General features: G+C 49.1%; 3 protein-coding genes across 6 annotated transcripts in view; 2 read left to right on the forward strand and 1 right to left on the reverse strand.

Annotated features, from left to right (window-relative positions):
- Window positions 1–1344: 1344 nt before the first annotated feature.
- On the reverse strand, window positions 1345–10819 carry NOB1 (NIN1 (RPN12) binding protein 1 homolog). Of its 3 annotated transcripts, none has more exons than XM_075536994.1 (9): window positions 10686–10819; window positions 10434–10566; window positions 7842–7921; window positions 5341–5412; window positions 5015–5143; window positions 4733–4939; window positions 4236–4333; window positions 2255–2399; window positions 1345–1838 (listed from the first exon to the last, which is right to left on the reverse strand). In XM_075536994.1, exons 1-9 carry the CDS (start codon window positions 10746–10748, stop codon window positions 1569–1571), a joined length of 1197 nt encoding a protein of 398 aa, XP_075393109.1. In that variant the 5' UTR covers window positions 10749–10819; the 3' UTR covers window positions 1345–1568. The 3 variants fall into 3 exon arrangements, with proteins under 3 accessions (XP_075393109.1, XP_075393108.1, XP_075393107.1); XM_075536993.1 differs by having other exon boundaries at window positions 4733–4921; window positions 7842–7972; XM_075536992.1 differs by having other exon boundaries at window positions 7842–7972.
- Window positions 10820–18108: 7289 nt separating this feature from the next.
- On the forward strand, window positions 18109–18674 carry LOC142431383 (large ribosomal subunit protein eL24-like). The gene has a single exon (XM_075536288.1). The coding sequence runs from the start codon at window positions 18144–18146 to the stop codon at window positions 18615–18617; it is 474 nt and encodes a 157-aa protein (XP_075392403.1). The 5' UTR covers window positions 18109–18143; the 3' UTR covers window positions 18618–18674.
- A 2331-nt stretch (window positions 18675–21005) lies between these two features.
- Window positions 21006–27052, forward strand: part of WWP2 (WW domain containing E3 ubiquitin protein ligase 2) — a 160755-nt gene continuing 154708 nt past the window's right edge. For both annotated transcript variants that reach the window (XM_075536269.1, XM_075536268.1), the window contains exon 1: window positions 21006–21114. The gene's annotated coding sequence lies outside the window, so the exon portion shown is untranslated. The remainder of the gene's footprint in view (window positions 21115–27052) is intronic.

Raw genomic sequence — 27052 nt, forward strand, 5'->3', positions numbered from 1 at the left:
AAGGGATCAGGTATCAGGCATCATAACAAAAAATCTTAACATAGTCAATGAGGGGGGTAGTACGTGGGTAGGGGGGTGTGTAGAGTGGAGACCCATTTGTAGGCCACTGGACATCCCTTACAGAAGGGGGGTCTCGTGGAGGAGACAAGCCAGTCAGGACGCGATGTAGCAATGATGAAACATACACTTTCCTCTAGTTCCTAAATTACTCCTCCTCCCCCCCACTATCATGATTCCAATTCTACATTACAAGTATGTATGGCTAGACCAGAGGATGTACACTGGTACAGATAGGAACTGAAAATGCAGGGAATCCAGGGTGGATGATCCCTTCAGGGCTAGGGGTGTGAGTGGCAATACTGGGAGGGTAGAGGGTGGGTGGGTTGGAAAAGGGAAACCGATGACAAGGATCTACATGTGACCTCCTCCCTGGGGGACAGACACCAGAAAAGTGGGTGAAGGGAGACGTCAGACAGGGCAAGACATGACAAAATAATAATTTATAAATTATCAAGGGTTCATGAGGGAGGGAGGGAGGGGAAAAATGAGGAACTGATGCCAGGGGCTTAGGTGGAGAGCAAATGTTCTGAGAATCACGAGGGCAATGAATGTACAAATGTGCTTCACACAATTGAGATATGTATAGGTTGTGATAAGAGTTGTATGAGCCCCTAGCAAAACGATTTAAAAACAAACAAAAAAACACCAAGGTTTTGGCAGCGCGGTTCCTTTGGGAGGCATCAAGAGGTGCCAGGCATTCCTTGGCTTAGGGCTGCACCCCTCCAGCCTCGGCCTCCCTGCTCACATTTCATACACGAGCCTTCCCGGCTTCCTTTCTGCCAAGACCCTGGTTGTTACACTGGCTCACCTAGAAAACCTTCCTGTCACAAGAGTCTTAATATTACATCCATAAAGTCCCTTTAGCCATCGAACATAACACATTTATAAAGACATGATGTTTTCTTGTGGGGGATGAGGGAACACAGGGTTGGGAGTCTGAACTCAAGACTATATTCCAAGGCACTTTTGCGTGGAAGATAGGCCTGGGAATGTTTCCCAAAGGTCATGGCACTGAAAAACAGTTTGCCATGAGTCAGAATTGATTCCACACAGCAATTTGCTTAATCATTGGGTGCTCAGCTTAAAAGTAAACTCAGACTGGCCGCCAGCGGGCAGATTCCGAGTCAGCGCGTCCCTGCAGTGCAGGCTGCATTCTGAGGGAGGCTGGTTTCTACCTGCTGAGCCTGCGGTTAGCGGCCCCATGGGTGTCCCCTAGCCACCCAGGGCCTCTACCTTAAACATTACCCTTCCACTGGCCGAAGAGGCCAAATAAATAACAACACAGAAGCTTGCAGCCACATTTATTAGGAAACAGTATTATTTGGGAATTCCCACTTTCAAGGTAAAGAAATGCTACAGGTCATTGTCCTGTTTTAAACAAAGTCCACCCAACCTGGCAGGGATTCATTGGTTCCCGGGAGTGCACAGGCCGGGGTGGCCCAGCATAGCTGGGCCCTCTTCCCACCTCTTCAAAAGCAGCAATCTGGCATGCCAGGGGCATGCCCACCTCACCTTTTCTTCACAAACTTCTTTCTGGAAGCATTGGGATTTAACCGTCTCCTCCCAGCCCCCAGCGTGCCATCTCGGACCTGCAAGGTGGCCGACCGGCTGGAGATGTCGTTCTCAGCAAAGGGCGACACTCCAGCGGTGTAGTCCGGGGCAAACACGTTGGTCTTCTGCTTCGCCTTTCGGGAGAGTCGAAGCTGAGGGAAGCGCTGGTCCTCGGTCAGATGAGGGTTGATGGCGTATTTGCCCCCCTTGGGAGTGGGAAGTGAATACTGCAGCAGGAGGGGGACAGGCCGTCAGAAGGACGAGGCCCACAGTCGCTGACCCCTGTCCATATCCCGTCGACGTAAAACTCACCCTACAGATCCTGGTGTGGACAATGTGCCTCCCAAACCCAAAGCTCCTGTCACTGAGCCGGTCCTACTGACAGGGCGGAGTGGAACTGCTCCCTCCGTATGGTTCCCAAGGTTGCCCGTCTCGGCTTTCTCTGACCAACCCCAAGCCCGGCTCTGCCGCCTCGAGGCACCCAAACGCATCAGGCGACCAGGCTGACCCAGTGGTTCTCTACCTGCCCAGAGCTGTTCCTGGCGGCTAGCTCACAGCCTTGACAGCTGCTCTACGGGGGTGAATGGAGCTTTCTGTCCCCAAGCCTGGGTCCCGGCACGGTGGGACATGGAAGACCACTCACCCGGAGGCCTCGGGGGTTCAGCACCTTGGGGTTGCGGGAGAAGTGCATGTGCAGGGTGCCGTCACTGTTGACCGTCACAGACACTTTCTTCAAGGTCTTGTTTCCACAATGGGAGCAGAACACCCGGTTCATGTCAGATGTCGTCCTGGAGACACAATAGGTGTGCTCTGCAGTGGAGCCACCGAGGGCAGCCCTATCCCTGCAGGCAAGCCAGGGGCCCCGAGGGAGCCAGGCTGACCGGCAAGGCCCAGCATGTGCAGAAAGCTCTCAGCCCCAGCCTGCACTGGGACACAGAAGCAAGAGAAGGCAGCACTAGCAAGGGACAGAACCCCACCGGCAAGCTGACTCAGAAAAGAATTCTCCGTATCACTGTACTTTCCCAAGGGACGTGGTTTCACCGCTCCAACTACCTTGCCCCGACTATCAGCATGGTTGCTAACCAGCAACCCTTCACACCGAAGACGCTGTGAGCCCAACTCTTCCTTGACTCGCTCCTCTGGCCAGGGGAGGATGCTCGTTGCCTCTACCTGAGGAGTGGGGGGCCGGACAGTCTCAAAGGTTACAAGGTAAGTGCTATGTCCACCCTCTGGAAAAGCCAAACCCCTTCTCTGCAAGTCTCTGAACATGACCGAAGGGATTGCACAAGTGCCTGCAACTGAGTATCCTGTACGAGAAACTGCTGGACTCGGGGCTCATCTCAAAGGAGGGCGAGGTCCTCGAGAATGAGTAAGAACCCGGGGGAACTGGACAAGGCGGGGGTTGGGGTGCTGAAGCAACGAGCTTTCGTGTCATGGAGAGCCGGGCAAGTCTAAACACTAGAACAGACACACCAAGGTCGCTGGGGTGGCTCCGAGGGCAGCTCTCTGCACAAGGAGTCAGTGTAGACGGTGGCGGCAGAGAAAGACAAACCCCCTGGGCCTCTGAGTCATGGGCTATTTTTGAGTCCACAGGGAACAAGCTTCCAGGCAACTCTCCCTGGGGGAGCTGCACTGGGGCTCCGTGAGAGACACCTGTCAGCAGCAGAAACGCCGCCCTCGGCCGTCCACAGGGAGGGGCTCCAGCCGGGACCCCACATGATGGCTGCCCCCGTTGAGCTGTGCCAGCAGGCCCACACGTGGGCCGCCCCGCACACAGATGTGCGCTCTCAGTTTAGGACGGCGGATCTCGGAATTCAGGGTGCCGGCACTGGGGGAGGCCTTGAAGGCCGGCCCTCGTCTCTTTTGCACCTCTGCTCCTGGCGACCCTCCTGTGCCGGCATGTCGCCTTTCTCCCACGGCTGCCTGCTTGCTGACGCTCTTATACGTCAAGAGATGGGCTCAAGACACGCCCATACCACCCTGCCTCCTAATCACAACAGAGGACAAGCCACTCCCAAGTAAGACGAAAACCCCAGGCGTGGGGGGCGGGATGCCAGGCCGAGCTCCTGGGACAGCTGCACGGAGCCCAGCCCAAGTCCCTGTCAAGCATCCTGTGCTCCTCTGTCCAATCAGAGGGTCGGGGGGAGGCTCCCATGTGACCCCCCTCTCCCCCAAGGAGAAACCAGTTCAAGAGCCAGAGATGAAGGGCATCGAGTGGCTCCTGGTCCAGCCATTCTCCTGAGCGAGCGCTTCCTCTTCATCAGACACCAAGCCAAGCCTGGTGACCACCGTCTCCTGGTTTCAAAGAATCTATAGCACAGAGAAGCTAGCAACCTTCAGAAAACCACACAGCAGGAGAGCGAGCCTGGACCCAAACCCCAATAGTCTAGATCCAGAGTCCACGGTTTTTTGTTATTTAAAAACAAAAAATAAATAAAACAGTCCAACTTGACAGAAGTAGGCGGCAGGGGACACAGAGCCACCATCAAGGTGCAGGCCGGCCTCCCGACCCCATCGATGCTCACTCCTTTCATTCTGCAGCCCAAGCCCGACTTCAACAGGAAGACACAGATGGAAACCCCCTGCCGCGGGGTTGCCGCAGGTCCCGAGGACGGGCTACACACCTGAAGCAGCCGTGGCAGCGCAGGACATAGCTCCGGGCCTCCTGGATCAGCATGCCGTTCACGGCCAGCACATGCAGTCCCATCTGCAGCAGCACGTTCTGCGGCCGACAGGAGGGGTGAGTGTACGCAGAGCGACAGGGCAGGGCTCTTCAGCGTCAGCTCACCCAGGGTGCCTCCCACGATGTGTGAACTGGGGGCTATCGTCTGAGCTCACCCTTTCGCCAAGTCCCCTCTTTAGCTACAGAGACGGCTGTTTTGACCGAGAAAACACTCATCTCCGGGCCGGAACCCCCTATCCTTGTACCTGACTGAGCAGAGTGTCATACACATGGGCTGGCTCAGCAGACTGCGAACATCAAGCGCTGTACACCCTTTGTGCTGTCGCCACCCAGGGCTAAGAATGGCCAGCGCGCACAGGAGTGTCCAGAAGCAGAGGCTGCCCCACGACAACTCTGTGCATCTCCCCGCCCTCCACCTGTGCCCACCTCACCCCTCACCTGCATGGCAAAGTCTGTCGTCACGCAGCCAACTCGCACGTTGCTTGGGACCCGGTACTGCTCCAGCTCCTGCTGGATCTGCTTAATGTTGCTGGGGGTTATCCACCCTCCACCATCGTCACTGTCGTCCCCTTCCTCATCTCCAAATCCATTGTCCTCCTCTCCTGGGGCACTCTCATCCCGGTCAAGCTGAGACACGAAGAATTCCTAAACTCCCAGTCACAGGAGCAGCTGGGGGAAGCAAATGTGCCCAAACCAGGAGCCCGGGAACCGAGGCCTTACCAGCAGCTCCTGGAGTTCACGGTCAATATCAGGCAGAGGGTTTCTCCAGAACATGAAGGAGCTGAATTCCAGGCTCTCGGGCGTGCTGGCTAGGGGTCCATGGTCTGCTGTTTCTCGTGGAGGTTTAGGCTGAGGATAAAAGAATCGTGATGAGAAAACGGCTGAAAGCCGGCAGGGCTCCAAGCGAGCTCCCAGATGACATGCAAGCCAGACAGGCGGGGCTCACAGAGCAGCCAGTCCGCTTTACCGGGGCTAGACAAGCCAGGGGAGCGGGGTGACCAAGAGCAGAAAGTGAGCTCCAGAGGCTGGCTTGTGACGGAGATTACCTTTGAGGGAAGGTGGAAACCGGAAATGAGGAGTGGGGTTTCCGGATGCTGAACTGAGGAGCTCACTTTAACCTGAAACAAACAAAAGTGAGCACGTGCATGGAAGGGCAATTCAAGAACAAAAGGCAAGATATTTCCCCTGTTATTGAATAAAAGGTAGTTTTAAAAATGGGAAAATAAATTAATACCTCTAATTGGAATTGCAGTGTCAAAAGGTATACTGTTTAAAACAAGACATCCAACCTGCGACAAAGAGGCTGAAGGGCAAATGTTAGCCATCCCGGAGAGAGCAATGAGCTGTTACATGGTGCCCAGTCAGGGGTCTCTTTAGAACATTCTCCCCAACAAATCTGCCCACACACTCAAGTGTATTTGGGGCATCATGCTGAGACTGGTGTGAAGGACGCTGAAAATTCTCTGGCACAGAAAATACAGCCAACGAGAAGCTGAAGTATGAACTCACCAGCGTCTTCAACACAGGGACCCCAGGTTCTGAACGCACAAGGGTGTGTATATGTTTGGAATATATATTTAAAAAGGAAAAATTCCATGACTTAAAAATCCATTTCATATGGATTGTGATAAGAGCTGTATGAGCCCCAAATAAAATGATTTTTAAAAAATCCATTTCTTCTTTTTCAACATTTTATTGGGGCTCTTACAGCTCTTCTAACAATCCATGCATCAATAGTATCAAGCACATTCATGTGTACAGATGCTGCCGTCACTTTCCAGACGTTTACTTTCTATTGAGCCCTTGGTGTCAGCACCCCCACTGTAGCCCCTTGATAAATTATCATTTTATTTCTCTTTTTAAAATCATTTTATTGGGGGCTCGTACAGTTATCACCATTCATCCATCCATCCATAGTGTCACAAGAACATGTATATTTGTTGCCATCACCATTCTTAAAACATTTGCCTTCTACTTGAGCCCTTAGTATCTGCTGCCTACTTCCCCCTCCCTCCCTCCCTACTCCCCCTACCTCATGAACCCTTCACCATTGATAATTTATTTTGTCATATATTACACTGTCCGACGTCTCCCCCCCGCCTTCTTCTCTGCTGTCCCTCCCCCAGGGAGGAGGCTATACGTAGATTCTTGTAATCAGTTCCCCCTTTCTACCCCACATTCTCTCTACCCTCCAAGTATCGCTACTCTCACCACTGGTCCTGGAGGAGTCATCTGTCCTGGATTCCCTGTGTTTCCAGTTGCTATCTGTACCTATGTACACCCTCTGGTCTAGCCAGATTTGTAAGGTAGAATTGGAATCATGATAGTGGCGGGGAGGAAGCATTTTAGAACTAGAGAAAAGTTATGTTTCATCGTTGCTACCCTGCACCCTGACTGGCTCATCTCCTCTCCATAACCCTTTAGTAAGGGGGTCTAGCTGGCTACCAATGGGCTTTGACTCTCCACTCTTCACTCACCCACATTTTCAATATGCTTTTTTGTTCCTTGATGCTTGATACCTGATCCCTTCGACAGCTCGTGGTCAATTTCATATCTTACACACTTACACAGACTGCTGTCTCTCTGCATGGTCTGTTGTTCGTTCCCCCGGGAGGGGGGTGTAATTATATATCCATCATTGCAATTGGCCCCCCTGGTCGCCCCCACCCGTCCCTCCTGTATCACTGCTCCCATTCCTGGATTGTGTGTGTGTGAGCTCTTACCTGTGCACATGCTCTGGTCTAGCCCACAGTGAAAGGCAGTACTGGTGTCACGATAGTGGAAGAGTGAGGAAGCCTCGAGGAACCAGAGTAGTAGTGTGTGTTTCATGCACCCAGACTGACTAAAAAACCTATTTCCTCACAAACAGTTTGAAGTCCCCTTACATGGGGCTTTTGTACTGTCTACACAACCCCCGTGACACCCTCCCTCCCAGACAGCCATTCCTGGCAACCTGCAATCACCGATCTCAGGTTAGTTTGCTTTCTATATTTGGATTCTGATTCCAGTTCTAACAAACTGTTCATAAAGTGATAAGACAATTGGGAAATGTAAGCTTTGGGTATTTAATGATATTAAGGGATTACTGTTAATTTTGTTTAGGAGTAATAATGATTATGTGGTTATTCTGGAAAGAATCCTTATCTTTAGGGACCCCCTGGAGGTATTTGTCAGTGAGATCATGTGCCCAGGGGGCAGGTGCAGGTGCACAGACTCAGCCATAAGCTGGTACCTGGGGAAGCTGGCAATGGGACGTCACCTACCACCCGTTTCAAACCTGACATCTTCCACAACAGCGTTAGCAAACAAAACAGAATCGCTGACCGTCCAGGGGCAGTAAGTGGACTAAGGGTTGCTAGGGCGTAAAGTGGCGGTGGGAGGGCTAAAATGGAGCCGCCGGCAAGGAATCCAGAAAGGAAAGAATGTTTCGAAATTGACTGTGATAGCGATTGCACAACAGTGCTTGATGTGATGGAACTAAGGAATGATATGTGTATTAACTCCCCATATAACAAAACAAAACAGAAATGCAACCTTCCCACCGTACCTTTTCAGGTTCTTGTTTTAGGTGCGACACCCCAACAAACTCTGCTTCCAGCTGGTAGGTAAGCGCCAGTACTTGGATGTCTGTGGCAGAAAGGCTGGGGTAGTCTCCAGTTTTCTTTGAAAACTCGGTCACTGTGAACAGTAAGAGTCTCGACCTCAGTGAGAAGTCAAGGGGGCCGGCCGTGTGAGTGTGCCCGTTAGCCACCGAGCCCACGCCACTCACAGAGCCCACGCGTGAAGAGCAGAACTGCCCAACAGGATTTTCCACTTGGCTTTCTACTCCCGTGAAGAGGTGTGGCCATGGAAACCTGCAGGGGCAGTCCTCCCGTCCTGCAGGGTTGCCATGAGCCGGAAAGGATTCCATGGCAGTAAATTTGGGTTTCTTTTAAAAAAATCTTTGCAGAGCAGCTTGTTGGCTTTCTTCTGAAGCGCTGTGGGGTGGGTTCAAACCACCAACTTTCCACTAAACCACCAACCTTTCACATAGCCTCCAGATGCTTAACCAATGTGCCCCCAGGCTTCCATGGCCTGGAGTAACCACTGGGAAGGGTGGACATGTCCAGAAAGACTCCATCCTCCCTTGCAGAAAGACTCCATCCTCCCTTGAACCTTGTCTACCCAGAGTTATCATTTCATGTCGTCTACCACGTGCCTCTGAGGTTGACAGGGACACTCGGGTCGAGTGAAGAAGGAGGGACAGACAAATTTCTGGAATTAAGTACAATCCAGATGAGAGGCACATGCCAAACTGGTGTGGGAGGTTAATCCAATCACAACCCAACCTCTGCAGTGTGTGACAAAACAAATGTACTACGCTGCTTTGTAACATATACTGGATGTTGTCGTTTAAAATTAGAGAAAAAAAAAGACGAAGAAAAATCCATGAGTGTGTTTAACACATAGTAAACGCCAACCCAATGCCACCTGGTCAATTACAACTGCAAGCAACCCTTAACAGTGTCTAAGGCTGGAAATCGTTAAGGAAGCAGACAGCCTCATCTTGTGGCAGGTTGGAACTACTGACTTGGCCTTCAGTGGCCCACTGCTGTATCTACTGTTCCACCAGGACTCCTTATATGCCAGATGTTGGTATTGCTACTCTTGTGAGAAATCACCAATAATCACAATAAAGTCTGACACACTCAGCTATGCTGGCACAAGTAACAAGTAAATAAAACCATAAAATGTAAATGATAATTGCTTTTACAATTTATTGGGTATTTAGTGTGCACCAAACCAAACCAAAACACTCCCTGCCATTGCGCCAAATTCACCTCACTCAGGGACCCTACAGCACAGGGGAGAACGGTGCCTGTTTTCCCAGACTGCAACTCTTTTAACAGGAGTAGAAAGCCTAATCGTTCTTCCTTGTAGTGGCTGGTTTCAAACAGCTGACCTTAGCAACCCAATGAATTCCCCCGCCCTACCCCACCAGGGCTCCAGTTTGTAGCAAATCCCCAAGGACCCAAACCTACTGCCCTCTAGTCAATTCTGACTCATGGCCACCCTGTAGAGCAAGCTAGGGCAAACTGCCCTTGTGAGTTTCGGAGGCTCTAATTCTTTACCGGAGTAGAAAGCCTCTTCTTTTCTCTCAGGGGGTGGCTGGTGGTTTGGAACTTTGACTTTGCGGTTAGCAAAGTGCCCTCTAAGCATTGTGTTAAAACATTTACAAAGGAATTCCACTAGTCTTTCAGTCAGATCCTACAAAGTACTATAAATATTGACTCAGAAGGCTACCTAACTCACCAACCACAGATCACAAACCTAGTGATTGGAGAAAGTAGTTTCTGTTGTCAGGGGGCCTGAAGGCATTTCAGACACACAGGGTTTGGTGGAGGGTGTTCTGGGCCTAATCATTGCAGACGCAGAGTGACATCTCCTGCAGAGCAGAGAAGCTAAGCCGCAGGAGTAGGTAACAATATCTCCATAAAACATTTCCAACTACTAGGGGACTTTCCTTTGATCCCTAACACAGACTCTGCAAGCCAAAATATACGTTTATATAGTTTTCTTTCAGGTCGAGTGTAAGGCCGAAAAATGCCTTTTTCTAGCTTGCCACCAACATCATCACCACCACCCTCCCTTAGAGATCTGGTTTCTTTGATCTTGAATCCAAACAAATGTACCCAGTGCTTAGAAAACACTACAAGGTGTGCTGGATGACATCTATTCTTCACTGAATGCTCACAGCAACCTCTAAGCTGGCGGTGGTAGGCATGAGTCGCTTCTGATTCAAAGCAACAAACGGAACACTGCCTGGTCCTGCCCTCCTCAATTATGTCTGCGCCCACTCCTACGGCCACGGTGTCGATCCACCTCGGTGGGGGGCTTTTCGCCCATTTAACGGATGAGGAAAGTGGAGGCCTACAGTCTGCCTGGTTTGCCGGAGAACACCTTGTTCTAGTAAATGACAGGCACGGCCTGGCCTGTCTGACCGCGGGCTCCAGGGCCTCTCTCATCACGATCTCTTTGAAGCATGCTGTTTCTAAATCAATTGCTGATTAAACAGCCAGACCTCAACTCAACCCCTGACCAGGTCCGTCCTGGTCTGCGCCCTGGCCGCCGGCTTCGTCGCGGGGACAGAGGCACTCACCCAGCCGAACGTACTCCGGGAAGGGCTCCTTGAAATGCAGCTCGTAGGGCAAGACTGCGAGCCGCCTGCGAGTGGCCTTGTCCCGAATCTCGGTGACCACCTCCCGGATGGTGTAGATGTTCTTCCCGATGTCCTGCGGAGAAATCGGCCCAGCTCAGACCCACCCACAACAACTACACCCAAGCCCGCTTTTATGTGTGTCTTCAGCGGCCGCCAAGGTGGGCTCTGCTCCTTTGGCGATGCTCTCCGTACCTGCAGAGCCGCGTCCCGCAGGAAAGCCCCGGCATCCGCTACAACGTGCTCCACGGGCGCCATCTTGGCCGAGTAAACACGGAGTACGCCTGCGCCGAGGGCTTAAGCCCGCCCTTCTGCTTCCCAGTCCGGGCCTCCGGGAACCGGAAGGGCAGGAGCGGCTCGACGGCGCCCCCTGGCGGCCGCACTTCCCGACTCGGCGCTTCCCGCGAGCATGCGCGCCTGTACCAAGCCCGCCGTCGGATGTGGGCTGGGAGGAAATCCTCAAATGACTAGTTACAAAAAGGATTCCTTCATATTCTGATTCATGGCGACACCATATGTCTCAGAGGAAAACTGCTCCATCGTAATTTCTATGTCTGCTACTTTTTTGTTTGTTCGTTTGGGTTATTTTGGTCTTGTTTTCATTTGCTGGGAGGGCTGGGCCCTATCTCCCGCTGTCTCTGTCTGGCGTTCTGTCAGGCCTTCTGTTGTGGTACCTCAGGGGGCTAGTAGGAACCACCAGCCTTTGGCTTAGTAGTCGAGCCCCCAGGAATAGTTTGCACCACAGGAAGCCTCAGTCCTCTTAGGTTACTTTACATGTACACTCTGTATATATTCTCAATGTTAGCAAATAACCTAATTTTAACAAGACCCCTGTGAGAATTGTACTATTTTACACACGAGGAATAGCTACTTAAAGCGATTCGACCAGGTTGACATGACTAGACCCAGAAAATTGATGCAAGACGGCTGCCTTACCCATTTATGTGTCTCAAGGTCGGTCAGGGAAGGGCCTGCCTCTTAGCCTACTTCTCCCATTTAGCAGCAAGAATGCCTTGCTGAATCAAACTGAAGAGGGATTTGATGATGCACGAATTCCATTTCAAATCTAAGATTTGAATGCAGTGGATTATTTAATACGGCTGGTGGCATAGTGGGTTACGCCTTGGACTACTAAGCACGTGATCAGCAGTTCAAAACCACTTGCTGCTCCATGGGAGAAAGATGAGGCGTTCTACTCCTGTAAAGATTCAAAGTCTCAGAAACCCAAAGGGGCAGTTCTACTCAGTTCTATAGGGTCCCTACGATGGCAGTGAACTTTGTTTTGGTGTCTAGCTATAGCCTTTGTTACTTCCACCAAACAACTTCTGTTTTCCTGATAAGTCTGGTAGGGGAAGACACTAATGGGATTATGATTCACCTGTGAGTGATTGTCAACAGGTGAACAACTGTGATCACCATCCTGCTGGGTAGGAAACGAGCCATGTCAGCCCAGCAAGAGAGATAAACATTTGAACTCTTGAAATCTCTTTGCATGGAACCTCCTGGATCCAGGAGATAGCTTTGACACCAGAGGGATGAGAAAGGAACAACAATAGGAGGATCTAAGAGCCAGAGCATGAGACAGACTGGTGAGTGTCCTAGCTCACAGAGCAAATCAAACTGAGTGCCTTTCTGTAGGAGACTCACTTGAGTGGGGCACCTCTAGGCACTTAATTAAGGGAGCTGGGTTTGCTGGCTCACTGAGCTGGAACTGGGTGCCCTCAGGTCAAGGCTTATAGTTGAGTGGTATACCCTTTGGGCATTTGTTGGCAACTCCCAAAGTGCTTTGTAATGATAACAAGCAGGGCAGAGGCCAATCCAAGAGGCTAGAGAAAGGCAGGTCTAAAAGCGTGGCAGAAAATAACTATCCTCATACAACTTTTCTCATTCTTAAATGCTTCCTCCCCCCGCTATCATGATCCCGATTCTACCTTCTGTCCCAAATCCAGCTAGACCAGAGGATATGCATTGGCAAATATAGGAACTGGAGACACAGGGAATCCAGGAGAGATGAACTCTTCAAGACCAGTGTTTAGAGTGGTGATACCTGGAATGTGGAAGGAACGTGAGGTTAAAAAGGGGGTACTGATTACAAGGATCTACATATAACCCCCTCCCTGGGGGACAGAACCTGAAAAGTGGGTGAAGGAGATGTTGGACAGTTTAAGACATGACAAATATTAATAATTTATAAATTATCAAGGGTTCGTGAGGGAGGGGATGGCAAGGAGGGAGGCGAAAAAACTGAGCTGATTCCAAGGGCTCAAGTAGAAAACAAATGTTTTGAGAATGATGATGGCAACAAATGTACAAATGTGATTGACATAATAGATGAATGTATGGATTGTGATAAGAGTTGTACAAGTCCCCAATGATTTTTTAAAAAGAAAGAAAATAAACTGTTCTGACCGAACAACTGTATCCTGAACATTTTCGCCTGTTGTTTCCTGATAAATCCCATAATTGTGAACATCACCTGTGAGTTCTGTGTGGCCTCTGCGATGAATTACAAAACCCAGACACAGAAATAGTGAGAATGGACGAGGACAATTGGAGGGGAGAGCAGGTCTGACTGTAGCATCCTAGAAATTGGCTTGCGTGTCACTGATACAGAATTTTATTTTCCTTGCCCCTTGCTATAGTTTATTGTGCCAGCCTGGCCGATAAACACAAGTAGGATTAACTGAAGGGCAGAGGGATAAATGGCTCGGTGAGCCTCACCTTGGTTGTTCTGTGCCTCAGTTTAAAGGGGTACACTACCTGTGGGATGCCTAGCTTGTGGACTGTGTCGCTGTAAGGTGAGGTCCCTTCAAGCCCACACGATTGGAATGTTCATCTCTGGAGCTGGGGACCGACAGTTGGTGACAGTTGGGGACCTGCCTTGCTGTTTGCTGCCTGGATATATTTAGCCCAGCTCTCTCTACAGAAGGGGACTGGCAAGTGGCAGCTCTCAAGCCTTAAAGGACTGCTAGTGTCTCACTGCTTTATAATTTAACTGTTAATTTCTTGTATTATCTATCTGTATATAATTTAAGGGTTCATATCTTGAATTATATATCTATCTTTATAAATATATTTATTTATAATTACTAGCAATCTGGTTTCGTCTCTCTAGACAACCCTGTCCAACACACCCCTTTTATGGGTGGAGAAGGTCGGATGTCACTCCCATGGAATTTCATTTCTTTTTACTTTGACACTTGGTGTCCAAAGTGTGGGTTTGTTGCAATGACTTCAGACTCATTGGAAGCAGGAGGCTTTATAAGAGAAAGAACAAAGGGCATAGGAAATAAAACTCTGGATTCGCAGATGATTGCCGTGGTTATTGTTGCCTGTGATGGCTAAAAGGAATGTTGCAAATCATAAGCTGCAGCTGAAGCGAGAAAAGCTGCTGGGAACCGGCTTGGGACCAAAGCTAGGCTGGTTCAGTGAGAGGGTTAGTACATGGCCAGGACTGCTGGACTCCCACTGCCAGAGGCCCAAGGCCGTGTGTATGGAGTCATGGACCCAAGTGGAAACACAGCCCAGCGGTGAAGAAGAAAGGATTAAATTTGTGTTATGAAAATTATGAAGGGTTTTGTGTTTATTTGACTGCACCATGGATCGTACTGTAAAATGGGCCTGCCTGTGTGATGGAGATCAGTGTGATTATCATGATTCCAAAGAGCTCAAAAGTCAGCCTTCAGCCTACATGTGACTGGATCTGCTACAAGGGGAGTAAGGAATTGGCTGGAAGAAACGGGCTTTATGTTAAGCCCGAAGCCCAAGTACAGTTGGAGTTTTAGATGAAACCTGAGCCCCATGCAGAACACTGAGAGAATAGGAGATTTACATTTGAGGGTTTAAGTCCTACAGGAAAAAAAACCCCTGTTTTTAAAAAAAAAATTTAAGCAAGTAGTTTGTTATTTGATGCATCCATGAAGGAAAAGTCTGTCCCCATCAGAGCAAGCCCTTTTCTAAGTCGGAACCTTAAGGGGAGCCAGCAAGCAGACAGTCTGACTTACTTCTTAAGGTAATCACATGGGTCCACTTGTTGAGTGGAAATGGAAACAGCAGTGAAGGGAGGGGTTGAGTTTGGATATGTTTCATTGGCACCAAGTGACCCGGTCCACAGAGGCTAGAAATGAGAGAGAAGAGGAAGGCAAGGCTGGTCTGAGGTTTAGAGAATTGTAGAGATGCGGAGCCTCTGAGCAGGACCAAGACCCAAGGTGCTAGAGCTGATGAGATATGTGAAGGGACCAGCTAGTTTATGGTGCAGGGAGGTAGTGTGAACTCTCAATTTTGCGGATGGGACCCAGCTGACCTAGTATGAAAGACTAAGTCTGAGATGACCTAATCAAATCAAGAGAGACAGATGTTTGACACTGAGTTCCTGCACAAATGTAGTGGCTTGCTCTTTATTAGACTTTGCATATGGGTGGAGATGGTCAATGTTCCAACCAGAAATGAAAATTCTTCACATCAAGAAACCTGGTCTCCTCAGAGTTGTTAGAGATGGGGAATTGTCTTCCTTAAGTCTTCAATCATACCCCACAATTATAATTGATCTGTTTATCAATTCTCCAGTGCCCTGATGGTTTTCTTCAGGAATTTTCTAGATCCTATTTCCTTCTCCAAATATTCACTTTGATTCTTCTCATTGCTCAGTCTCTTCAGTCTGTAGAGTCAATGGCTTCTTCCCTGCCTCCCCTGCTTGAAATTGTGCTGTTTTAATAGATTGTATCATTTTGTTTTGTTCATTTATCTGGCAGCCTCAACCTCTATACAAAATTCGACTTTGCACCCAGAGCAGAAAAATCATAATGAAAATGGGGGGGCGGGGAGAGTGTTTAAGGGAGACCCAAAGCCAATCTGTAAGCAACTGGACGTCCCCTTACAGAAGGGTCTTGGGGAGAAACAGGCCAGTCAGGGTGCAGTGTAGCACCAATAAAACATACATCTTTCCTCTGGTTCTTTAATGCTTCCTTCCGCCCACCAACTATCATGACCCTAATTGTACCTTACAAATATGGCTACACCAGAGCACGTACATAAGAGCTGGAAACACAGGGATTACAGGACAGATAAACTGCTCAGAACCAATATTGGGAGTAGCCATACCAGGAAGGTAAGGGAAAGGTGGGGGGAGAAAGGGGGAACCAATCACAATGACCTAGCTATAACCTCCTCTCAGGCAGATGGACAACAGACAAGGGGGTAAAGGGAGACATCAGACAGAGCAAGACATGAAAAAAATAATTTATAAATTATCAAGGGTTCATGAGGGAGGGAGGGAGGGGGAGGCAAAATGAGGAGCTGATCCCAAGGGCTCAAGTAGAAAATGCTTTGAAAACGATGATGGCAACATATGTACAAATGTGCTTGACACAATGGATGTAGGTATGGATTGTGATAAGAGTTGTACAAGCCCCCAATAAAATTATTTAAAAATTTTTGACTTTGCTATTTCTGCCTTCTGTGCTTTCTCATGTGTCCTTACAAATTTTAAATGCGATACCTACAGAAACAAACTCAGTGCTCAATAAATGTTACTGAAATATTTTCATTCCACAATTCATTGAAAAGAGGAGTTCTACAGGCCAGATACTCTTTTGTGGCTGGGATACAATGCCTGCCTTCATACATATTTTCTTGTTGGAGACAGGAGATATATACACACACACATACACACACACATACACACACACACTAATTGCCATAGATTTGATTCAAACTCATGGTTACCTCATTTGTGTCAAAGTAGAACTGTGCTGTGTAGCATTTTCAATAGTTGATTGTTTTGGAAGCAGATTATCAGTATTATGAGGAACCTGTGGGTGGACTCAAACTTTCAACCTTTCAATTAGCAGCCAACCTTCTTCATCTTATTTTTCATTTATTTAAATAGTTCTCTTGGCATATGATTCACATATAATTCATACAATTCAATAGGTCAGTCATATTAAGAAGAGTTGTAAAGAGCAGCCAACCTTAGATGCAAAAGGACTGATCTTTTGTTAACAGCCAGATGTGTGGCTACTGACTGCACCAGGACTCCGCCCATAGGATTGCAATAGGTTGAAATTTCTTAAGCGGGTTGAGGGCTGGCTGTAGCTCCTGGAGACAATGAAAAGTTTTATGTATTAAGATTCATCCAGTTGGGATTCTGGAAGTCACTTTTTAAGCTAGCGTGTGGCGCAGTGTGGTCTCTCTGAGCTTCCACAAGGGCCTACTGTGGTCAGGGCCAGAAAGTGCAGAAGGTGGTGGGGTAGCCTGTCAACCTCCTCTTCAGTTACTTGCACAACAGATCCTGTATTCCGGTGTGGCTGTATGAGCAAGTGAATATGCCGATAGAGAGCTGTCTCATCGGCTTTGATGAGCGGGTGAACTTTGTATTAGAGATGCAGAAAAGATTCTAAAACAAAGTTAAGAAAACAACTGGGACGGATCATGGGGAAAGGAGATCACATTACTTACTGTGCTACAAAGTGTGTCCAACTAGAAATGATCGTTGAAGTGAGAAGCTGAGGGAAGGTGGGAGATTGGGTGTGCGGGACACAAGCATCAGCTTTGGAAGTTTCCTAGTTTTGCTTCATGTCATAAGAACATTCACTCTACAAAAGCCGGAAGTTTTATGTTTCTAGAGCCTAAACTAGCATTTAGCATGTAGTAAAAGTTTCAGATGTAGCAAATGTCCAAGGAAATATGAATTTCAGATATTTCTCAATGTTCAACAGTGCGCTTAAGTGTCCATTCCAAATCATAATGACCCTGTAGGACGAAGTAGAAATGCCTCCTAGTGTTTCTGAGGCTGTCGTCATTACCGAAGGGGCCCTGGTGGTGCTGTGAAATAGGTGCTGGGCTGCTAATGACAAGGTCAGTGGTACGCATCCACCAGCTGCTCCTCAAGAGGAAGATGAGGCTGTCTGTTCCCACAAAGATTTACAACCCAGCAAACAGTTCTACTCTATCCTGTTGTAGTAACCTAGCTGAACCTGAGGAACCCCATTTTGTTTTAAACTGCCTTTTACCCCTGCTAGTCCTTAGCGCCTTTCTCCTCCTCCCTCTCCTGACAAGACCTGGACTTCTCTGAGATGTCTCTGAACTCTGCCTGTCCAATTAGCAAGAAACGTACACTATCTTCTAAAACTATGAATTGGTACCTGCAGCTTTGCTGTTCCCCACAACCCCGTTACCCTGCCAACCTGATAACAAGGTAACTGCTAGAATCGCCCTCCCTTTGAGCCAGCCCACTACCTTGAACTATAAAACCCCTGCAGTTTCTTTGTTCTGCGTCAAGAGGTTTCCAGGCATTAGTCTGCTCTCGATCCAGCTGTCTAATAAAGGCTTTCATTATCAATATAGTGATGTGGTTGCTCTCGCCTGATACAGCACTGTAGGGTTGCTATGCTTCGGAATGGAGTTGATGACTGAGTAGTCTTTGCAGGAGCAGATCGCCCTGCCAGGCTGATGGGTGGGTTCTAACTGCCGACTTTCCAGTTAGCAGCCTAGTACTTTTCCACTGTGGCACCAGGGCCTTTTAGTACAAATCTATCGCGATGTAATACAAGTATTTAAATACTATAAGGGACCTATTTAAATACTATAAGGGACAGATACAAAAAACGATTCACTCCTCTTCGCCGTCTTCCCCGGCCCTCTGCTGCCGCAGCCATGAAGGTCGAGCTGTGCAGCTTCAGCGGCTACAAGATTTACCCCGGGCACGGGCGGCGCTACGCCAGGACCGACGGAAAGGTTTTCCAGTTCCTGAATGCAAAATGCGAGTCGGCATTCCTTTCCAAGAGGAACCCTCGGCAGATCAACTGTACTGTCCTGTACAGGAGGAAGCACAAGAAGGGGCAGTCGGAAGAAATTCAAAAGAAAAGAACTCGCCGTGCAGTCAAATTCCAGAGGGCCATCACTGGTGCGTCTCTTGCTGATATCATGGCCAAGAGGAATCAGAAGCCTGAGGTTAGAAAGGCCCAGCGAGAACAGGCCATCAGAGCTGCCAAGGAAGCAAAAAAGGCAAAGCAAGCTTCTAAAAAGACAGCAATGGCTGCTACTAAGGCCCCCACCAAGGCGGCACCTAAGCAAAAGATTGTGAAGCCCGTGAAAGTGTCCGCTCCCCGGGTTGGTGGAAAACGCTAAGTCGGCAGCAGAGACTTTCTAATAAAGATGCAACTATAAAAAAACAAAAACAAAAAATGATTCAACATTTATCTGAAATTAAAATTCAACTGGGTGTCCTGTATACTATGTAGGCATCCTCACACTATAGCCACAGGCCACATGCGGCCCACCAAGGTCATTTATCTGGCCTGCCGGGTGTTTTTCCCTGTTTGTTTTTTTTTTTACTTCAAAATAAGGTATATGCAGTATGCATAGGAATTTGTTCATAGTTTTTTTTTAAACTATAGTCCGTCCCTCCAATGGGTCTGAAGGACAGTGAACTGGCCCCGTTTAAAAAGTTTGAGGACCCCTGTGTATCGTCATAGCATCCATTTGGACAATACCTAACTGCATGTATGGCCTCAACCCCCATAAAATCCATTATATAAAACACTTGAAACACATGTAAACCATACCTGTTGCTATCAAGTTGATTCTCACAGCAACCATGTAGGGTAGAATAGAACCTGCCCCAAAGGGTTACCAAGGCTGCATTCTTTATGGAAGCCATAGCTTTCTCCTGCTGAGCCTTCGGTAGGTCCTAACTGCTAACTTTTCAGTTCGCAGCCAAGCACTTTAACCACTGCACTCCCAGAGCTCCCTGAAGTATGTGCAATGGTTCGTCATAACAAAAAGGCACTGTTGTGCTTTGTAATATGGTAACCAAAACATTGTTACCATATTACGTTAAAATGTTTGGATATATGGAAATGTTTCTTTAATGTTTTTATGCATAATCTACTGTATACTATATATAAAACTACTATGTAACTCACTGATGTTATATACCAACAGTATATAACTCTTGTCACTAGTGTTCAAATTTGATTTAAAGACAATTCATTTGTAATCTCGGGACTGCCTGTATATTCTTACCCAACATAGATGTATTGTTTACCTAACACACATATCATACAATGTCCTGCTTCACAGAATGCATCAAGGAGCCCTGGGGGCACTGTGGAATGAGGTTCAAGTCCACGAGGCCAATCTTTGGGAGAAAGAGAAGGCTGGCTGCTCCTGTAAAAGTGTACTGTGCCTGAAGCCCTATACAGTGTCGCTATGAGGTGGAATCCACTTGAAGGCAGTGGGTATTGGTGATGGTGGACCCAAGCTGAATGTCTGTGAATGCTGGACTGAGAACTTGATGTTGGGGAAGAATACTACACAAATAAATACTAACTAAATAAAATCAGTCTTATAAAAAGTACAGCCAGAATGCTGCTTGGAAATTAGGATGGTGAGATGTCATTCCATGCAGTTTAAAAAAAAATACACATACTTTTTATTGTTAGCTGAAAGTTTATAAAGCAGACCATCAATTTCACATTCAACAATTCATATACATTTTGTTCCAACTCATTGTCCCCTCAGTGCACCATCCCTTATCCTGCTTTCCTCCTGTGCATCTTGTTTCCATGTCCATTTCTCCTTTCTTACCCTTTGGTTGGGTAAATGCTGCCCTTTTTATCTGGTTTAGTTGGATATTTAGTCTACCACCAGGGTGAGCTCAGTTCCAGATCTGAGGATGACGATGTACCATAGCCTTGAGGATCCCATCCGTTTCTGACCAGTAAGTTGAGTCTCTTTGGTGACTTTGAGCTGTTCCACATTCGTTGATCCACATTCGCAGTTGATCATGGTAGCCAGGCCCCATCTGGTTCTTCTGGTCTCAGGGTTGTGGAGACTGATGTGGACTGATGTGGATGCAGTCCAGTTAGTTCACTGGATGAAATGTTTCCAAGTCTCTCCTCTGAACATGGAGAGACAAATAGTTGCCCCTGGAAGGCGACTCTTGAGTTTTCAAGACCCAAGTCACTATTCACCCAAGTCAGATGTAGAACACTGTCTTCCATTTCACAGACTTTGGACATGCCACCAAGAGGGACAAGTTCCTGGAAAGGGACATCATGCTTGGTGAAGTACAGAAGGTCAACCGAAAAGACGACTTTCCATGAAATGGGTTGACACAGTGGCTGTGACAGGGATTCAAAAACGGCAATGACTGTGAATGGTGCAGGTCGAGGCAGTATACCGAAGATCACCGGAGTCAGAATCAACTCCGTGGCACTGCCACCAACAACTTCCACCCCCACCCCCACCCCGGGCGCAGAGTCACGCGCGGCTATTTTACCTGGCAGCCAGCATTTCGGTGGCCACTGTCTGTTTACTCCACATGGAGGATGCCAAGGCTAAGAGTCCCGCCTCTAAAGACTGGTGGGAGGCGGCACCCAGGCACGTGGCTCTCAATTCGGAGGATTACTCCAGGACCCAGAATCCGCCCACTTTAAAGAATCCAAGGAGGATGGCATTCCCGACTCCCAGCGAGCAGCCGCCGCCCGGGCTGCCCACACCTGCGGGCCGGCCAGCCTCTTCCGGGTCAGGTGACCGCGCCGCGTCACGTGACCCTGCCGGAGTGCGGGCGGTAGAAGGCGGAAGTGAGAGGCGTTGGGAGCCGCCGCTGGGGCCGCGGCAGGTACCGAGCTCCGGCGCGGTGACGCGGCGCGGGCGCGGGCGCGGGCGGCGGGCGGCGCGGGGGCGGCGGGCGGCGCGGGCTGGGCCGGGGGCGGCGCGGCGCGGGCGCCGGGGGGCGGCGGCTTCCTGTGGGAGGGGCCTGGCGCCGCGGTTCCGGCCTCCGAGGAGGGGTGTCCCAGCTCCTGCCCTAGTGGGGTGGGCGCGCGGGCGGGGGCGGCCGAGCTGTGCTCCGAGGGGCGCGCTGAGGCAGAGGGTGCGGGTCTTTCCGGAAGACGATTCGCGCTCCACAGCCCGGGGATGGAGACGGGTGGTGTTTGGGGGTGGGGGCGTGGGAAATTGGGAGTCAGGGACTACTTGGGGCTGCGCTGAAACTGGCTTCCTGCGAAAGGGCGGCTGGTTTGGAGGGAGAGAGGAAGGATGGGATGAAGTGCATCCTGAACTCCTCCGAGAGGCTCTGTCTTCCATCCCTCTGGAAATGCTTGCTCTCAGAGACTTTGATTCCAGTCCCCGCTCAGTGGATAAACTTCAGAGGGACTTGAGGATTTCGCAGTTGTCACGCTCCCTCAGTCCTGCTTGGACACGGTTCCCTCTCCTGAAACCTCGCCCTGCAGATCATCTTGCCCTGGAGTTCCCCAGATCAGCTCATTTTCAAAGCGTGGGTGGCCGCGAGCGGGAAGGGGTGGGTGGTGGTGGAATGGGCAATTTCCTTTGGCCCCCAAATCGCTTTTTGTCTGAACTGTTGACCTGGACCAAGCCCAGGTCAGCATGGTGGCAACTGACACCGTGGCCAGAAGAGTGTCTACCTGTTCAGTCTGTGGCTTCTTTCTTTGGTGTAAATTATTCAGCCTCTGTAAAGACGCAGCTGCTTATCTTAACGAACTGGGTAGGGTGACTGAGAGGTCTGTGTTCCGTAGCACTGTGACCTGGATCATGATTTGGGGATTAAATGTCTTCAGTAAGTCTGTACATCCTTTCCTCTTGTTTTCATGTTTACTGACAGCAAAAGCGACCTGAATTTCAGAATGCAGTGTAAACTGGGGTGCCTATTCCGAGGACCCAGCCTCATTTTGGGTTCTAGTTTTAAGTACTTAAGTGACTGAATTCCACGCGTTTGGAGTCGTTGAACACATTTAAATTAATGTTGTGTAGCCTCCCTGTGAGTTAAATACTGTTGTTATCAGATTCCCTCCTGTTGGTTCCAACAGCCCATTGTACAACAGAAGGAAACATTGTGTAGTCCTGTGCCGTCATCCTCCGCGGTCGATTTAAGCCCACGGTTGCAGCACTTGTTAACCCCTCTCCTCCAGGGTCTTCTTTTTGCCAGCTCTGTACGTAACCGAGTGTGATGTCCCCCGGAGAAGTGGTACCCCCCTGTCACAATGAGCACAAGGGAGGGGACTTGGCTTTGAACACTTCATTGCTCTTCCTGTTTGCCACCCCTTCACCCTTTCAACCAGCTGCCGTCCAGCCATTTAGACTCCTGGCCACGCTGGGTGTGGCACGGGATCCCTTTGCTCCACTGTGTGTTCCAGACCTTTCCGGAACAGATCACCAGGCCAATGCTCTTAGGTGCCTCTTGGTAGGTTCAAGCCACTAACCTTTTAGTGAAAAGTCACCTTCACCATTTGCCACCCAGGGACTCCGACTACTAGACTGCAGGTTACCTCCAGGGTAGGGTTCATGTTTTATTAGGCCACTAGCCAAAAGGGCCTATATGTTGGGGGACGTGGCAAATATTTGGTGAATAAATGAATTCCTAGAGGTGACACACTGGTAATTGGCAGACGATTTAAACCCAGATCTTCAGCGCCTGTCTTCTCAGACAGGCTTTCTCTTCTCTCTGTCACTAGGCTGTGGAAAACTAGGGGGAGGGGACTGGGTGAAAGGCTTCAGTTGACTTCTCAACCTCTCTATATGCCTACATGACTTTCCCACCTAGAAAGGGCGAGTACAGACTGCTCCTCTGATGTTCTCATGAAGGCCAGCACTGTCCCCGCTTCACAGCAGAAGAAACCTGTGAAGATGTCATGGCCTGTAGGTCCCAGTCTCCTAAATGAGCGGGGAGCAAGGGCCAGGCCTTCTCATCCCTGGAGTTGCCCATTTTCTTTTTTTTAATTTAGTCATTTTACTGGGGGCTCGTACAATGCTTATCACAATCCATCCATCCATTGTGTCAAGCACATTTGTACATTTGTTGCCACCAGCATTCTCAAAACATTTGCTTTCTATTTGAGTTCTTGGTATCAGCTCTTCGTTCCCCCCCCCTCAACTCCTGCTTCCCTCATGAACCCTTGATAATTTATAAATTATTATTTTGTCATATCTTGCCCCGTCTGACGTCTCTCTTCACCCACTTTTTTGTTGTCCGTCCCCCAGGGAGGAGGTTATATGTAGATCCTTGTAATCGGCTCCCCCTTTCTACCCCACCCTCCTTCCACCCTCCTAGTATCTCTACTCTCAGCCCTGGTCCTGAAGGGATCATCTGTCCTGGGTTTTTTAATACTTTTATTGGGTTCCCTATGTTTCCAGTTCCTATCTGTACCAGTGTATATCCTCTGGTCTAGCCAGATTTGTAAGGTAGAATTGGGATCATGATAGTGGGGGTGGGGTGGGGAGGAAGCATTTAGGAACTAGAGGAAAGTTGTTTTTTTAATCGCTGTTACACTGTTGCCCATTTTCATTCATGGATACGATAAAAGCTTCAATCTTAAAAGACCACCTCGCCAGGGATACAAAAAATGGCGTTTTCAGGAATATTAGTATGACTAAGGGTCACAGCCAAATTTTCACATGCACAGTGTGATTCAGGGAAGTTTAGAAAACCCTGTAGTAAGCTGCAGCTGCCTCTTCCTCCCGAGAGAAATGTTCTTGCATTCTGTGACTAGATGTGCCCGCCCGGTGCCAGGCAGTGAGTGCCCTGGGGCTCTGCCGATGCAGTGGCCACTAGCCCCGAGCAGCTACCGAGCCCTGCCGATGTGCACCACATACACAGTTTCAAGAACTTAGTGTGAAAAAAGCACAACATTTCATTGATTTTTTATATTATTTAAGTTACGATGCACATAGCGTTTATGCTGGCATTTTGGATGTATTGGGTTAAAAGTGGCTCCCGCAAAATTCATGGAAGTGTGGCTCTATGGTTGTGATCTTCAAGAAGCCAACCGTAGTCTCATCTCTCCCTCAGAGTGGTTGATGGATACCAAGTGCTGACCTTTCAGTTCGCAGCCAAACACTTAACCCCTGGGTCCCCACGGTTCCCATGAGCAATACAAAAGCCACCCATCCAACCCACTGCTGGGAATCGAGTGGAACGCTCCCTCAGGGTTGCTGAGACTGTACCTCTCGCGGGGAGCAGACGGCCTCGGCATCATCATCTTTCTCCCATGGAGTGGACGGCTGCCCTTGTGGTTAGCAGCCAAGTAAACGCTTAACCCACACCAAGACTCCTTCTGAACAAAATGAAGAAGTGAAGTATTTAGCATATTGCGAGAAAGCAGCCCGGAGGGAGGGCTGTGGGGTATTGTGGAGGCTGCAGTTTTATGTAGTTTCCAGCCTGTGGGTTGTGACCCCTTTGGGGGGTCGAACAACCCTTTCACAGGGGCCATCAGATTCATAACAGTAGCAAAATGACAGTGATGAAGCAGCAACGAAAATAACTTTATGGTTGTGGAGTCACCACCACATGAGGAACTGTCTGAAAGAGTCTCAGCATTAGGAAGGTTGAGAACCCCTGATGGGGTGAGTAAGAAAAAGCCTCCCTGAGAAGGTGACAGCTGAGCAAAGGTCTGAAGGCAGAATGAGGGTGTGGGGCAAAAGGGGGCTGGATGAGGGAATCCAGTCTGGGTTGACCAGAGAAGCAAATCCAGAGATACTCGTGTGTATAAGAAAGAGCTTTCCCCTCCAGATTCCTTTGCCCTCAAATCTAGACAGTGGTCTGAGGGACTTAAAGAAAAGAGGAGGAAAGTGACACTGAAATGGACTTGGAGTCTTGCTACAAACAAGTTCACGTCAAACAATAACACACACACCAAACAGAAAGAGTTTTCACATGGATCAATCTAGAACCCCCTCCCAGGGGATGAATAATGGAAAAGTGGGTGAGTGGTGACGGAGGACAATGTAAGCCGTGGGAAAAATAATCTATAACTTATCAAGGGTTCGTGAGGGTGGGGGAAGAAATGGGGAGCTGATATCAGGGGCTCAAGTGGGAAGAGAATGCTTTGAAGATGATGGCGGCATATGTGAAAATGTGGTTGACACATTGGAAGAATGTAGGGATTGTGATAAGAGATATAAGAACCCCCAATAAAAATATTAAAAAAGAAAAAGGAAAGAGCTTTATGTTAAAGAGCAATGGTATATTGAGAAAACATCCCAGCCCAGTCCAGATCAAGTTCGTAAGTCCCATATTAGCCCATATGCTCAATACTAATCCATAAATTCCTTTCTAGACTCACGCAGCACATGCAATGATGCCGAATTCAGGAAAGTCACAGGTTAGTGGGTAGAAAGTCTCGTGGATCTAGTGGTGGTGGAAGCATCTCTGTTGGCATGGTTCTCCAGCTGCCTCCTGCAGCTCCAGGGCTCTGGTTCCATCAGCTTAGCTCCATGTGGCTTGTCAACAGGACTGTCAAGCAGAGAGTGTGTGTGTCCTGCCTCCAGGGAGGAAGACAGGAGTTCCCAGAATCCTCAGGAGAAGGCCACGCCCACACAGAGATATGATTGGCTATGACCTGATTGACAGGTCAGAGTCCACCCCTTTTCTCAAGTTGACTGGAAGATTATGTAACTGCCATAGGAAAGGAAGGAAGCATATAGCTGAATGGAGGTAGAGTGGTCTGGCAGGCCCAAAAGGACTGAAAGAGGGCATGCGTGTCCCTCGTGTAATTGTGGTCAACCTGGGAGCCCAGGGTGTCTGCAGGGGAGTGAGGCCTTGGGATAGCGATAGGAGCTGAGGTCAGAGAGGCATTGAGGGGCGGGAAGAGAGCAGAGCAGGTTGTGCAGGTCCTTGTGGGACATTGTAAAGATGGTGGTTTTCACTCCGTGAGGCTTCTGAGCAGGGCAGTGACGTGAGCGAGTTAACCTTTGAACGGTCTCTGGAGCCTGGTGGCATAGTGTGTGAAACGCTGGGCTGCTAACTGAAAGGAGCGCAGTTCACACCCACTCCCTGGTCCTCTTTGGAGAAGCAGGTGCCACTTGGCTTCCATAAAGATTCATGGTCAAGGAAACCCTTTGAAGCGGTTCTTCCCTGCCCAACGGGGCCACTGTGAGTTGGAATGGACTTGGTGGCAGTGGGTCGAACAGTTACTCTGGTCAGTTTATGGAGAGGGTTAAGGGGAGCTGGAGGGTGGAGGGCGGCGTGGGCAGTTAGGAGGCTCAGGAGGAAGGTAGGCCAGAGTGGGAGTCACCGCGCAGTGAGAGACAGTTGGATTCTGGATACATTCTGAAGTTGAGCCAACAGGATTTGTTTATGAGCAGAGTCGACTAGAGGATGTGAGCGAAAGAGAGGAGTCAGGGATGCTGCCCAGGTCGTTGGCATGAACAACTGAAAGAATGGAGCTCTGGTAATTAACTGAGGTGGAGGGAAGACGACAGAAAGCTCAGGGATGGGACCCAGTGGCGTCCCTGTTGTTTGTAAGATGCCGATTAGAAAGCCCAATGAAGGTGCTTTGTGGGCAATTAGGTGCAGAAATCTGGCAACAGTCCTGGCCTGGAGATACACACATGGGAGCTGTTGGCATATGGATGGTACTTAGTTCGGAGGCTGGATGAGGTCACCAAGGGAGTAGTGTCGGTACATTTCCGGGAGGATTGCTTCCTACCAGAAGTTACCTTTTGAAATAGAAGCTTGTTCTAGTCAGTGTTTGAAGTTCATCAAAAGCATTGTAGTTAGACAAGGGGAAGTAACAAATGACGGCTACAAAACTAGAAACTTTTAT

Source organism: Tenrec ecaudatus, chromosome 18, assembly GCF_050624435.1.
Source record: "Tenrec ecaudatus isolate mTenEca1 chromosome 18, mTenEca1.hap1, whole genome shotgun sequence".
Taxonomy (NCBI): Eukaryota; Metazoa; Chordata; class Mammalia; order Afrosoricida; family Tenrecidae; genus Tenrec; species Tenrec ecaudatus.